At 44.8% G+C, this 13834-nt stretch overlaps 1 protein-coding gene across 4 annotated transcripts in view; it reads right to left on the reverse strand.

The window, feature by feature from the left end:
• The window catches only part of SMTN (smoothelin), a 206451-nt gene that overhangs the window by 26557 nt on the left and 166060 nt on the right, over nucleotides 1–13834 (reverse strand). For all 4 annotated transcript variants that reach the window (XM_068240805.1, XM_068240797.1, XM_068240820.1 and 1 more), the window contains exons 11-14: nucleotides 11089–11232; nucleotides 8643–8718; nucleotides 8308–8472; nucleotides 5439–5501 (exon numbers count right to left, since the gene is read on the reverse strand). In XM_068240805.1, the coding sequence (XP_068096906.1) occupies nucleotides 5439–5501; nucleotides 8308–8472; nucleotides 8643–8718; nucleotides 11089–11232 (448 nt within the window). The remainder of the gene's footprint in view (nucleotides 1–5438; nucleotides 5502–8307; nucleotides 8473–8642; nucleotides 8719–11088; nucleotides 11233–13834) is intronic.

The following is a 13834-nucleotide window of genomic DNA, read 5'->3' on the forward strand; positions in this document are numbered from 1 at the left end:
GATTGGATGCAGAAAAACGGACTCCAATGCCTATGCATCAGAAAAAAAACGCGTTTAGTGGAAACAGGCCCATAGGCATTCATTGGAGTCAGTTTTTCTGCATCCAATCTGCGTGTAGTGGAAACAGGCCCTTAACCATAAAAAAAATTCTGTCCTTGCAGGATGCATAAATCTACTTTTACACTTCCTTATACAGTAATACATTTCTGTCTGCAAGTCTATCATTTATCCCTATGTGTTTGAATTTGGAGAAATTCTGAGGAATAAGGCAATACAATTGTAAAAATATATCTGCTTGCCTTCATTGGCAGTGAACAAAAAAATAGTTTTTTTATTTTATTTTAAATGCATTGACACACAGATAGTGGTGTCATGGAATATGTCACATTTTAACCAACCCGTTTAAATTAAATTGATTCAATTTTCAGAACGATCCCGTCAATCTAATCGGATTAATATTAGAGGCACGGAGGGACCTGGGTCTGAAGCCATCCAGGCATCCTCTGCTCCTGCCACCTTATACTACCAGCCTGCACCGGTGAGTCACCACCCCTCACCCGAACTATGGACACCGGGCTGCCGGCTGCTGAGGCACGCAGCGAACCCCTGGGAGGAAGCACCCAGCCCGCTCAGCTGCCTGGTAAGCTGCACACGCAAGCCTTCTGCAAATGCTGCCTTCTCTCTGTCTACTGCACTGCAGCTGGCTTTGCCCCCCTGTGCTTGTGACCAGAACTAAATTGCTGCTGTTTTGCACTTTGGCTAATTTTCCGGCGACTCTCTGTGGGTCTGTTGCCGTGCGCCCAGTCTGCGGAATAGTCCATACATCTGTCGACACCTTGTCATATATTTCCTAAACTATCAGCGAACTACTAGCCCCTATGAGACTGTGTCTGCATCCATCTGCAAACACGTTGTTTTTGGTTTTATATGTAGGCGAGCTACTAGCTCCTATGCTTCTGGTCTGGTTATACGGTACCCACGGGAGAACTGCTGTACTTGCCTAGTATACCTGCACTGTATGATATACCAATTGTATTTTTGTAATACTGCTTTGAGAAAAAAAAAAATTTTTCTTCGATGTTATGACCTGTACCCATTGACAATATTTTCGTGCTGTATATTTTGCACCTATTTCCCAATTTACGACTACTACTGCACTGCCAATTACGACTACTACTGCACTGCCAACTAACACTCTGCTGCGTCCCCCCCCCCCTTTCACCTGCAGCCCCCCCCCCCCCCCCCCCCCCCACGATGCAGGCCCATACCCCCCCTACCACTTACCGCACAATCCTCAGTAGAGCCGAACTCGTACACTGGGAGCACGCACCGACAAATGCACTACCTGAGGCTACTAACCTAAAGAAGGCGATCTGGGAGCACGTAGACCTAATGAGAAAGTACGAGCTAGGGCACAGAAGAAAATGCCACAGAGGGAAGCGTGCAGGAGCACTGGTGAAACTGAAGAAGAAAGGGCTGCGGTCACCCATTCCATCCATTCTCCTAGCCAACATCCGCTCCCTTCCCAATAAGCTAGATGAAATTCAGTTACTGAGCCACAAGCCCTCAATCGAAAAGAGCACCCCTGTTCTGTGCTTTACAGAGACGTGGCTCAATGACAGTATCCCAGATGATTCTCTGCACCTGCCAGGCTTCAACCTCCTCCGCGCGGACAGAGACCCCACCTCATCTGGTAAAAAGAGGGGCGGAGGGGTATGCTTCTATATCAGCTCCAAGTGGTGTCGCGACTCGACCATCCTGACCAAAAGCTGCTCTCCAGACCTCGAAGTCCTCCTAATCAACTGCAGACCATACTACTCACCAAGAGAATTTGCTTCTTTTGTACTCGCCGGGGTCTACATCCCCCCCGACGCAGACACCAAGAGTGCCACGCGCACCCTAAGTGACACCATCGCGAAATGGGAAACGGCCCTGCCAGACTCCCTCTTCATCATTATGGGGGACTTTAACCAAACCAACCTCCACTCAGAGATGCCACGCTACGTACAACACATCTCATGCCCAACCAGGAACCAGAACACTCTGGATCATTGCTACACCATCCTCAAGGGCGCTTACAAGGCTACCACTCGAGCAGCCCTCGGCAACTCAGACCATTGCCTCATCCAACTGATTCCTACCTACAAAAGGCGACTTGAGAACTCCAAACCAGCCCTTAAGACATCCAAGAAATGGACGACGGAAGCGAAGCTAAAACTACAGGCCTGCTTTGACTGCACCGACTGGTCAGCCCTTGCCCCACAGCACGGCGACCTAGATGAATGGGCAGATAGAGTCACATCGTACATCAATTTCTGTGAGGACATGTGCATCCCGTCAAAGTCCTATAGGGTGTACCCCAATAACAAACCCTGGTTCAACAACAAGCTACGTCTGCTACGTAGAACCAAGGAGGAAGCCCACAAGAGTGGCAATCGGGAGGAGTACAGGAAGGCCAAAAACACCCTCAACAAAGAACTGAGAGCGGGGAAAAGAAGGTTCTCTGATAAACTGCGGCTGAGCCTCTGCTCAAATAACTCGCGCGAAGTCTGGAAAGGTCTCAAGGTGGCAACAAACTTTAAGTCTCCCCCTCATCACACGACTCCCAGCGCTAAGCTAGCAGAAGATCTGAATAGGTTCTACTGTAGGTTTGAAGACAACCACGAAGATGTACCCTATGACCAGGTGCCACCGGTCACGACCTCCCAGGCTCATACTAGCCCAGGCCCCCCAGCCGCACTGATGGTCTCAGAGGCCGAGGTTCTTAGACACCTTAAGCTACTCAATCCCAGGAAAGCTTCGGGCCCGGATGGTGTGTCAAACCTCTGCCTAAAAACCTGTGCAGACCAACTGGCCCCAGTCCTCACTTCTCTGTTCTCACAATCCCTAAAGGAACACAGGGTTCCCTCTTGCCTAAAAATCTCCACAATCATCCCCATCCCAAAGAAACCAGGTGCCACTGACCTAAACAACTTCAGACCTGTCGCACTGACATCAAACATCATGAAGGTCTTCGAGAGGCTGGTCCTCTCCCACCTGAAACACACCACCAAGAATCTGATGGATCCTTACCAGTTTGCCTACAGGGCCAACAGGTCCGTGGAGGATGCCATCAATATCAGCCTGGAGCACGTTCTGAGCCACCTAGACAGACCAAATATCTATGCCAGGATCCTCCTCTTGGACTTCAGCTCTGCCTTCAATACTATCAGCCCCGACATTCTCTTCGACAGACTAGTTCTCCTCAATGTGCATCCCAGCCTCTGTAGCTGGCTGAAGGACTTTCTCACAAACAGGACTCAGACAGTCAAGCTGGGCACCTTCTCCTCGCAGATGCGAGTCACCAACACGGGTGCCCCCCAGGGCTGTGTCCTGTCCCCAATGCTGTTCTCGCTGTACACTAACTTCTGCACCTCAACAAGCAACTCGGTCCAGGTCATCAAGTTTGCAGATGACACCACCATCCTTGGTCTTATAGATGAGAGCGATGAACGAGCCTATCGCCAACAGATTACGAATATCTGCAACTGGTGCAAGACAAATAAGCTTGTACTGAACACAGCCCAAACCGCAGAACTGATCATTGACTTCAGAAAAGGCCGTCCCGAACTCCCCCCGGTCCACATCGAAGGCCCTGAGGTTGCCAGGGTCCTGCACGCGCGTTTTCTAGGCACCACCATATCCAGCAACCTAAAGTGGGAGGAAAACACCACAGTGATTCAGAAGAAAGCGCAAAACCGCCTGTTTTTCCTACGTCAGCTGAAAAAGTTTGGAATGTCGCAAGACATTATGACCTGCTTCTACTCTGCTGCCATTGAGTCAATACTTGGCTCTTCCATCATCGTGTGGTATGCAGGGCCTCTGTGAGGGACAAGTACAAGCTACAAAGAGTCATAAAGTCTGCAGAAAGGATCATCGGTACTCCCCTCCCACCACTCAACCTTCTCTACTCGTCCAGACTGCGCTCAGGGGCCGCTAGGATAGCAGGTGACCCCACCCACCCAGGCAACCGCTACTTCAGTCTTCTCCCTTTAGGCCGCCGCTACAGGTCCTTACCCACCAGGACCACTAGACACAGAAACACCTTCTTTCCCCAAGCCATTGATCTCCTCAACGTACCCTCCCAATCGCACTCCCTTGCTCCAGCGCTTACACCCGGGTAGTTAGCCCACCCATGTTACATCACCCCAACTAGTTTAGAGTCACTTAAACTACTCTACTGCCCTCTTTACTTAAATTACTCTACTTACTGTATATCTGCTTGTCTTCAATACTGTATATCTGTATAACTTGTACAATACTGCATATCTGCATAACTTGTCTTTTGTACTACTCGAGCCTGTATGTGTCAAAAATAATTCCAGGTACAACCCCTGTACTTGGCCATTAAACTTGATTCTGATTGATCTGAGGCACCTACACGCTTTCCCCTGCTATTAAGGCATTTAAGGCATGAGGAAGCAGGCCATGACATGTGAATCGCATTGTCAAATTGCTTTTTGAATAAACATTTTCTCCAGCTGAACTGGTGTCTTCTGGAGGGGTAAGCAATGACCTCTCTTTTTTATTTTTATTTTAAAACACTAAAATAGAACACCTCCATTCTACCCATTACCAATCAGACCTCCTTTGGAGGTAATAGCTTTGCATTTTTTTATTTCACGAAAGTCTATCGTAGTACAGGAGAGTGACTGTCCAGTATCCGGTAGGACCTGGAGTACTGAGCAGGGACGGTTAATTCCCCGTAGGCGTATACGGTAGTTGCAGGAATTGGGGGTAAAAAAAAAAAAAAAAAAAAGTCTGCTGCATTCTTTGTCGTTAATCATACACTCCGGAAGCTTTGGATTAAAGGGACAGAGCTTTGGACCACTGACCACAGTGGAATACTGGAGACCAGGAGCATTAAGGAAAAGAAGTTTATACTCCCTACTAGCTAGGATTTGTTTCATAACCTCTTTAAATATAAAAATACTAAATTCTATGTTGTAATGATGATTCTCTATAAACACCTGCAAATATGGTCAAATGTTCTGATTACACCTGCAAATTTCTATTAGTTCTAGACCAGGGGTGTCCATTTAGAAGATTACAATCTACCGGTAGATCGCAATGGACTTCATGGTAGATCCTGACCACACTACATTTTCTGTTCTGTATGGGCACCTCTGTTCTAGACAATGAATTACTTGATTTTCACACCAGAAAAATATAGCATTTTACAAAAATGGTTGTGTAACTTAGCCCTAACTAAAATAGCCCACTAACTAAAATAAGTTTTGACTAAACTTTGACTTCTTGCTAAACCTTGTTATAGTTATTCTTTAAAAGTTTCACCAAAGCCAAGCATTCTAACCAATACCAATCAGTTATGCAGTAAGGCCTGGAAACTACAAAACAGTAATAAGCAATATTATTCAAATGCTATTTGATGTACTTACTTTCTGATCTCTTCATGTAACTTGCCTCCACTGTAGCCGTTCTTGAGGTTTTACTGCCGTCATCTGCAAAAGCCACAGTGTCAAAGTTGCATTCACACATTGAAATGTCATAGTTGAGAAAGACGCATCCCCCTAAGTCAAGGTTAGTATAATCTAAGGATTTTGCACATTTTCCCAAATTATGATCTTTGAGCAAATACAGCCATTCCAAAGGGTTCCTATATTAAAATCCCTGTGGCTGTCACCGGAAGCTGCAATACCTTGTTTATTATAGTTAGAATCTGTGCATCTTACTGTTATTAATGTAGATTTTACAATCATTTGCTTAGATCGAGTATGCAAAAATAGTCACTAGAACTCTTGATCTGTGCAGCCAGGTACAGAATGATGGGAATTTGTGATTTGTCCAGACCCATACTGATGCCATGGTTGCGAATAACTACAATTATAACATTCCTATCTGCTGCAAATGGAAAGGTTTAAATAAAAAAAAAAAATCAAATTTCAAAATGACAGCTCTGATGGGTTGTTTGAGCACTTTTGAAAGCAAAAGCACAAAATACTTTAGGTATTAGTTTTAAGCATGTCCATTTTAAATTAAACCAAAAGGCCCACAAAAAAAAAGGATAATTTTTAAAAAGTCATAATCTAAAGAAAAATATCCCCACTTGTTCTACACTTTTGAAATCCTAATCCTCGCTTTAATAATGCCACATTAATCCCCAATTCTTAATCCTAAGAACCACTTGCACTGAAAACAGTGGTAACTCATTAGTTTTCCCATGGATTGCTAGTTGTCCCCATGCATCATTATTGGCAACATATCAATAATGGCAAAAGCAGTTAACAGCTAATTTCCACTATAGGAGATTAACAGGGTTTATCCATTTAATAGTAATTTGCAGAGCCTTCAAAATAACATATATGAACTGCCATCCCCCCAAAAGCAATATACAGTGTGCCACCAAAATAATTCAGAGACTGCTGTTCAGTCCAGCCAAGCAGGTTTCCGACAAGAGGTCAGTCCAGCCAAGCAGGTTTCCGACAAGAGGCCAGTCCAGCCAAGCAGGTTTCCGACAAGAGGCCAGACCAGCCAAGCAGGTTTCCGACAAGAGGCCAGACCAGCCAAGCAGGTTTCCGACAAGAGGTCAGTCCAGCCAAGCAGGTTTCCGACAAGAGGTCAGTCCAGCCAAGCAGGTTTCCGACAAGGGTCAGTCCAGCCAAGCAGGTTTCCGACAAGAGGCCAGTCCAGCCAAGCAGGTTTCCGACAAGAGGCCAGACCAGCCAAGCAGGTTTCCGACAAGGGTCAGTCCAGCCAAGCAGGTTTCCGACAAGGATCAGTCCAGCCAAGCAGGTTTCCGACAAGAGGTCAGTCCAGCCTGACGAATCGCCTGTAAGGGGTGGGAAACGCGTCGATGGGCGGAGCCTAGTGCACCACGTAAACGTCACATCCATACCAGCGGATGATACAGACTCTGGAGCCGTCAATGCACCACTCCATGCGTGCCGTCATTGCTGATTGCGGCTTGGAGTAGCGGAATACAGCCGACAGCTGACACTGCCTTTTAGGCGCAGCATTAAGGTATTACCCTGACTGGGCATATCTCACCCCGGCCACCGCTCTAAGAGGGACTGCCTGAGCACACGCTCAACACAAGTTGGAGGGCTGTGCCGTCCTCTCACCACATGGGACACCGTGCAGTATCATCAAGTGGGTACCCACACAGCAAGCTACAACGGAGGTGGTAAGAGTGACTTTCTATCTGGAAGCTATTCCCTATCCCTGTGGAGATTTTTGCTTATCTAACTGAATATCGCTGCTGTGCAGGTGGACTCAGTGGCCCCTATGGGAGCAGCGTTCCAAGCATTACGCACTGCAATTAAGTTGAGCAACGCTTAGGAGTGAGTGGGCGCCATTGTATGGATGTATGGATGGACGCATGATGCCGGCCTAGACTAGATAGTTGCTGTCAAGGTTAGAGCATCTCACTGTTGGTACCTAGATACTCCGCAGGTTTTTTACTGGTTATTTTATGAAGCTGATTTTTGCATGCAATCAAGCTATGAAATTGTGTCATTTTTGTACTTATCAATAAATTACTACTATTTGATCTATACATCCTGAACCCTAGCCAAAATCTTTTATACTAATTGCATACTTGAAGGGTGATATATAGCAGTATAATGCCGAATCAAGAGTAGTATGGTAGGCTTATTGTGTGTATCTGTGTAGCCACCATTCCTTGGAGATAGTGTTCTTTCTTAATTTGTCTGCCAGGACGACAGTCCAGCCAAGCAGGTGCTGCCAGGAGGTCAGTCCAGCCAAGCAGGTTCTGCCAGGAGGTCAGTCCAGCCAAGCAGGTTCTGCCAGGAGGTCAGTCCAGCCAAGCAGGTTCTGCCAGGAGGTCAGTCCAGCCAAGCAGGTTCTGCCAGGAGGTCAGTCCAGCCAAGCAGGTTTCCGCCAGGAGGTCAGTCCAGCCAAGCAGGTTCTGCCAGGTCAGTCCAGCCAAGCAGGTTCTGCCAGGAGGTCAGTCCAGCCAAGCAGGTTCTGCCAGGAGGTCAGTCCAGCCAAGCGGTTCTGCCAGGAGGTCAGTCAAGCCAAGAAGGTTCTGACAGGAAGTCAGTCCAGCAAAGCAGGATCTGAAAGGAAGTCAGTCCAGCCAAGCAATATCTAACAGGAAATCAGCATTACAACAATTTATTCATTAAAACATGGGCCTGAACTAGGGCTTTAGCAATACTTTACAATTACAACTCTGCAGCAACAGCAAATTGTTCAAACACATACTATAAAAAAAATATGCAATGTCCCATCAACAGATATTTAACAATGTAATACTTTAAGAGAAATGTTAGAAAAACAGCTTACTGGATTGCACCAGTTTCTGTGTTTTAGCAACAAAGCTAACTGCATTGCCATGGTTTATAGTTGCAGTCTGCCGAACACTGGTCTCTGTGCTCCGGGCTAGCCTGGTCTCTTTCTCCTTGTTCTTCAGCTCCTGTAAGCGCTGCTCTCTCTCCTTTTCTCGTTGCTCTGGTAGGGATAAAGCAAAATAATTTTTTTTTTTTTTTTTTTTTTTACAAACACGATTCAGCATTCCAAAACTTTGGAAAGAACCCAATAGAAACTAAACAGTGAGGTTCAACACCAGGACACAGGAACACCACAAAAGAGAATCATCAGGTAAGTGTATGGTAATATACCTCTCTTCCTTTGCCGTAGCTCCCTCATTGCTGTCCTGATCAGCCTCCTTTCCTCAAAGTCTGTGGTCTTATCCAGCTGTAGGAAGAAGAAATTGACAGGTCAACCCGGCACAGAACAATTCTGCATGTCATACTTTTTTTTTTTATTGTTAAGCAACTGTTGTCTTGGAGTAGACCGTATGCACCTAATGAAGAGCCCAGAGTTTTGCTAGGCTACTAAAAATTACCCACAGAAATATAACCAAAGATTATCAGCAAGCCAAAAGCAATGGTTTTCCAAAGCCAATTTTAAATAGTACTGTTTGCTTAGGACAGACAGTAAAAACTGCCATTATCCAGAACTCAAGCCAACCAAAACTCTCAAGCAACCAGAAAAAAATATTGGCATTGCAGGATGCACAAAGCTACTTTTATGCTGGAAATACACCATGTGATTTTTTGGCAAATAGATGGTTCGATGGATAATTTATGACACGTCCAATCTGATTTTCGATAGTTTGTCTGATTGATTTCTCATAGAATTGAAATCGATCAGAAAAACAAAATCGGTAAAACGATCGGACAGTAAATTTGCTGAAAAATCTCATCGTGTATTCCCAGCATTACACTACTACATACAGTAATAAACCTGTGTTATACATAAAGTTTGCCTTTGTTTTTAATTACTGTATTTCATAGAGTTTATGGTAAGTATACAGTGTGGGGTATAGTACTGTATTAGCTAGGCCTACTTTTTAACTTTAGCTCTCAAGCAACCAGAAACTACACTTATCCGGAATCAGCCTATCACAGTCAGTGAGTGTTTAACACTGCATGTATTTTAGTGGCAATATTGAAATGCTTATATAAAAATGCTATAGTAGAGTTCTGGTTATCCAGAACTCAACTAACCAGCACAAATCACCAACAGCACTCAGTGGTGAAGGCCAACTTCTTAGGCCGTTTGTGAGCTCTGCTGTGCTTAATGACCTGGCTCCACAGCTCCCCCAAGGTTTATATAGTGCAAATTACTGCATTTTAACATTTAATACAGAGTTCATGGTATGTATACAGTGTGGGGTATAGTACTGTATTAGCTAGGCCTATTTTTAACTTTGAGTCTCAAGCAACCAGAAAGCATACGTAATTGGCATCAGCCATTCCACGTTGATGCCAGATAACAGACTCTACTGTATTTAAATTGCTGAATGGTGGAGGTTCAAGGTGGAGAGACCCTCCGAAAACAAGAGCTAAACGTGACAAGGGGGACAGGACAGTGCACAGTATACAATGACATCAGTGTGCATTAATACCTTAGGGGCAGAGAGATATCAATCTTGGATATTTAACTAATAAATCACCATCAGAGAGACTACCAGCAGCTGTACACCATCACTGCAGTAGGCATGTTCATCACCGTATATGAACACTACCAACTGACCTGGCAGAGAGGGCTGGAAATGCATTGTTTTCATGTTCAATAAGCTCTTAAATGCCATTCGCTGTCCTATGAAAGTAACTACAGTTAATAGTCTTATAATTTGTAATACTTTTTTGCTGCCTCCCAGTTTTAAATTCTGTTTATCACTTTCCTTATTGAACAGACAAAAGTAAATGAGTATTCAAAATTTGGTTAAAAAGCAAACTTGTACTAACAGTAGTTTCTGATATGAAAATAGCTACAAATGCTCCTTTTAAAATAGAAGGTTTAACCTATAGTTACTTTGTTATGTACTGGGTTAAATCCTTCACTAGAGTATTTGCCATAATGCCCATGCAGAGAGAGGATTGTCACCTATAATCTAGAACTTATCTAGTGCCGATAAGATAAGCAGCTGGCTATCCTGGATTTGTTTGTCAGGATGCTCTTGCATTTCCTGATCCTTTTTGTTTTGCACTGGAAATAATATGCATCCTAGGCTTAGTGTATGCAGTGATCACAAGACAGCACACAGTATATGACCCAACCAAAGTGTAATGTTAGCAGCCAGCATTTCACTAACAGCGCATGGCAGGTGATACTGCTTACTGTGAAATAGTGGGACCTTTGTAATATCCCTTTTTTATCTCAAAGACGAGCACCAGTCCAAGCAGTCTCATCACTACACACCGGCAGGCTGAGCCAGCTTATCTAAGCTCAAATAAAACAAATAATATTCTACTGGCCAGAGTCCTGCAGCCCACATAAGAGATCCTGATTCCAGAGGTTCCCTGCCCATACATGGTGAGATTAACACGTGAATACTGCAAAAGCAGTTGTGTACTGTGACTATTTCTCTCCATTTATGGCAAGCCTTTGACCACTTATCTCCAAGCTTCTGAATTCATCACTAAAACAGACACTAAGAAACCTACTAATGTAACACTGAAATCATAGATTTATGAGGTACAAAGGATTTAAGCAGTGGGAAAAGGGAATAGAGCGAGTGAGGCAATATGTTTTTAGTAGTAAATTCACACAGCTCACCATTTTATCTAGGACATCCTCTTCTTCTATGGAACACAAGTCCTCTGCAGTCAGCTTTCCCTTCTTCTCAGTTTCCACTTTCTCAGTACTTGGAAGAAATACCTCTACCTGCTGGTTGGAGTGCTGTGACTGCTCTGCTTCTACCTGGAAAAGGTGCACACAGAAAATGGTAAGACGAGACAAAACAAAAACAAACACAATTTGCAGTGCATCTACCAGTTATCAATACAAATTGGTTTTGTGAATGTATGTGATATACCAGCTGTGTCATCCGACAGAAGCAGGGAGGGGGGCCCAGCTAGACTTTCTCTGTGAGCACTAAGATGACCCTGCTCACCTCCTTTAGTCTCCTGCTGGGGAAGATTAAAGTATCTCCGAACCAAGACCTAAATTATTGAATAAACCCCATGGTGGGTTAGATGACCTCCTCCTGAGTGTGGCGACACTGCTCTTTGGCCTTAAAGGGATACTGTAAGGGGGGGGGGGGGGTCGGTGGAAAATGAGTTGAACTTACCCGGGGATTCTAATTGTCCTCCGCAGACATCCTGTGCCCGGAAAGCCACTCACCGATGCTCTGACGCCACCCCCGGTTCACTTCTGGAATTTCAGACTTTAAGGTTTGAAAACCACGGTCCCTGCGTTGCCGTGTCCTAGTTCCCGCTGATGTCACCAGGAGCATACTGCGCAGTCCCAGCATGGTCTGTGCCTGCGCAGTACTCTTCTGGTGACATCAGCGGGAGCAAGGACACAGCAACGCATGCACAGTGGTTTTCAGACTTTAAAGTCTAAAATTCCAGAAGTGAACCGGAGGCGGGGCCGGAGCATCGGTGAGTGGCTGCACGGGCACAGGATGTCTGCGGGTGACCATTACAAGCCCCGAGTAACTTCTACTCATTTTCCCCCGACCCCCCCCTACAGTATTCCATTAAGTTGTACTGAAACCGCCTTGTCCCCTAAAAGCTGCACTGCAAGATTGAAAACTGCTTTCTTTTACTGCACAGGCTTGATCCAAACTTGCACCTGCGCAGTTCATAATTACTCTGTTCTACTCAACTTCTGGGTGGCTGCAGAGCTAAGAGAACCAAATAGGAGAACCAGGAAGGGGTGACCACCAAGGACAGTGAGCAGCAGCAGGCCACTAAGGAGGAGGTAACCTAACCCACATGGGCTTCAATCAACATGTCTTCCCCGATTCAGGAGTAATTTAACAAAGATTTGGGGCCAGGACTGTAGCATGTCAGCTCTGCAGAGTAACCTCAATTGAGTAACCTCAATTCCTTGCTAGTTCCATCTTGCTCAGTGTATATTAAAGCATTTATCCTCCCCTCGCCCTCCTCAGTTTGTTTATAAAACAGGTGGTTGAAAACTCTTTCACTACACGCTGATCAGGGAAGAAATGCTGATATGTAGTTGCAGTGCTGGTCACAAACAGTTAATCCCTCTCAACAGTGGGAGGAGGTGGGCATGGTCTGGTAATCTGCTTTGTGTTGAGGAAGGACCACCACTCTCCTGGCAAAAAAGAGCTACTTGATCCAGCCTGCCAAAAGCTAGACATATACTTTCAATATATTTATTGCAAAAAGTACAGCTAAGGAATGCAAAAAACAAAAAAAACTTAGTTCTTTGCTAACTAAGGCAAATGTACTATAGTATGCATTAAAAATGTGAGTCTGGACTAAAGCTTTAATGTAACTATTTTCAGTCTATATCTCTGGCATTACTGACTGTAGTCAGTAGTTTCTAGAACATTAGTTCTTTAAAAAGTTTACTCTATATAATAATCCAAACATTTGTATATGGTGGAAAACGCCTCAGTTCAGCCTCTGGTGATCTCTTTCCATTTGTTGCTGCCTTTCACTACAAGTGTTAAAGGATTCCCCACATTAAACAATCTTACTGGAGCTTTGGTTGCCTGCGAGATATGAAACCAGAGCACATAATGGAGGATTTGGATGGATGTGTTGCCAGAGAAGCACACAAACACACAGACAAGTGGCTGGCACCTGATACAGGGAGAAATATAGGACATAAGGAATGCAGAACAAATCAAAGGTCATGGCCGTAAGACATTTAAAAAAATTATTATAGGTAACTAACTGCATATTTGCAGAAGCTGGACTTAAGAAATATACTACCAGTCCTCTTAAAAAGACTACCTCCAGTGTAAAAATCAATGCAATTAATTTTCCCCCATATAAACCCACTGTATGGCTGCAGACTGACCCCAGTTCGGCAGCAGCGGCCCGATAGGCATTCGCTGAGCAGAGGGCGGCTGTGGCAACATAGTAGTTGTAGTCATAGAGCTCCAAATTACAATCAAGAGCCTTTGGGTTTGGGATTGGAGGGGGGGGGGGGTTTGTGGAAGAGTTTACCAATTATCATAATTTCCTTCACTAACAGGTGGTTTATATCCCTTCTCCGAACCCATATTACGGTACTATTTGGGAAGAGGTTGATTTATTCATTTGTGCTCCAAATGACACTGGAGGTACTCTTTAAGGACCGATAAGCTTAGAAAGTTCAGCAACACACCAACCTCCTATAACTACATAGGGGGTTGGTGTGTTGCTGTACTTGAACTTTCGTGCCAGTTTACTGTTCAAAGTGTTGGCTAGGGGGCACAAGTGTGTCAAACAGTTAAGCAATAACTGTAATGCAGGGCAGGATGAAGAGAGCTGAGCCAGATCATGCACAAGGCATTCACCTGAAATCAGGTGTCCTGTCTTTACTGACTGCATGCTTGTTC

The sequence above is a fragment of the Hyperolius riggenbachi genome, chromosome 1 (genome assembly GCF_040937935.1).
Source record: "Hyperolius riggenbachi isolate aHypRig1 chromosome 1, aHypRig1.pri, whole genome shotgun sequence".
Classification (NCBI taxonomy): domain Eukaryota; kingdom Metazoa; phylum Chordata; class Amphibia; order Anura; family Hyperoliidae; genus Hyperolius; species Hyperolius riggenbachi.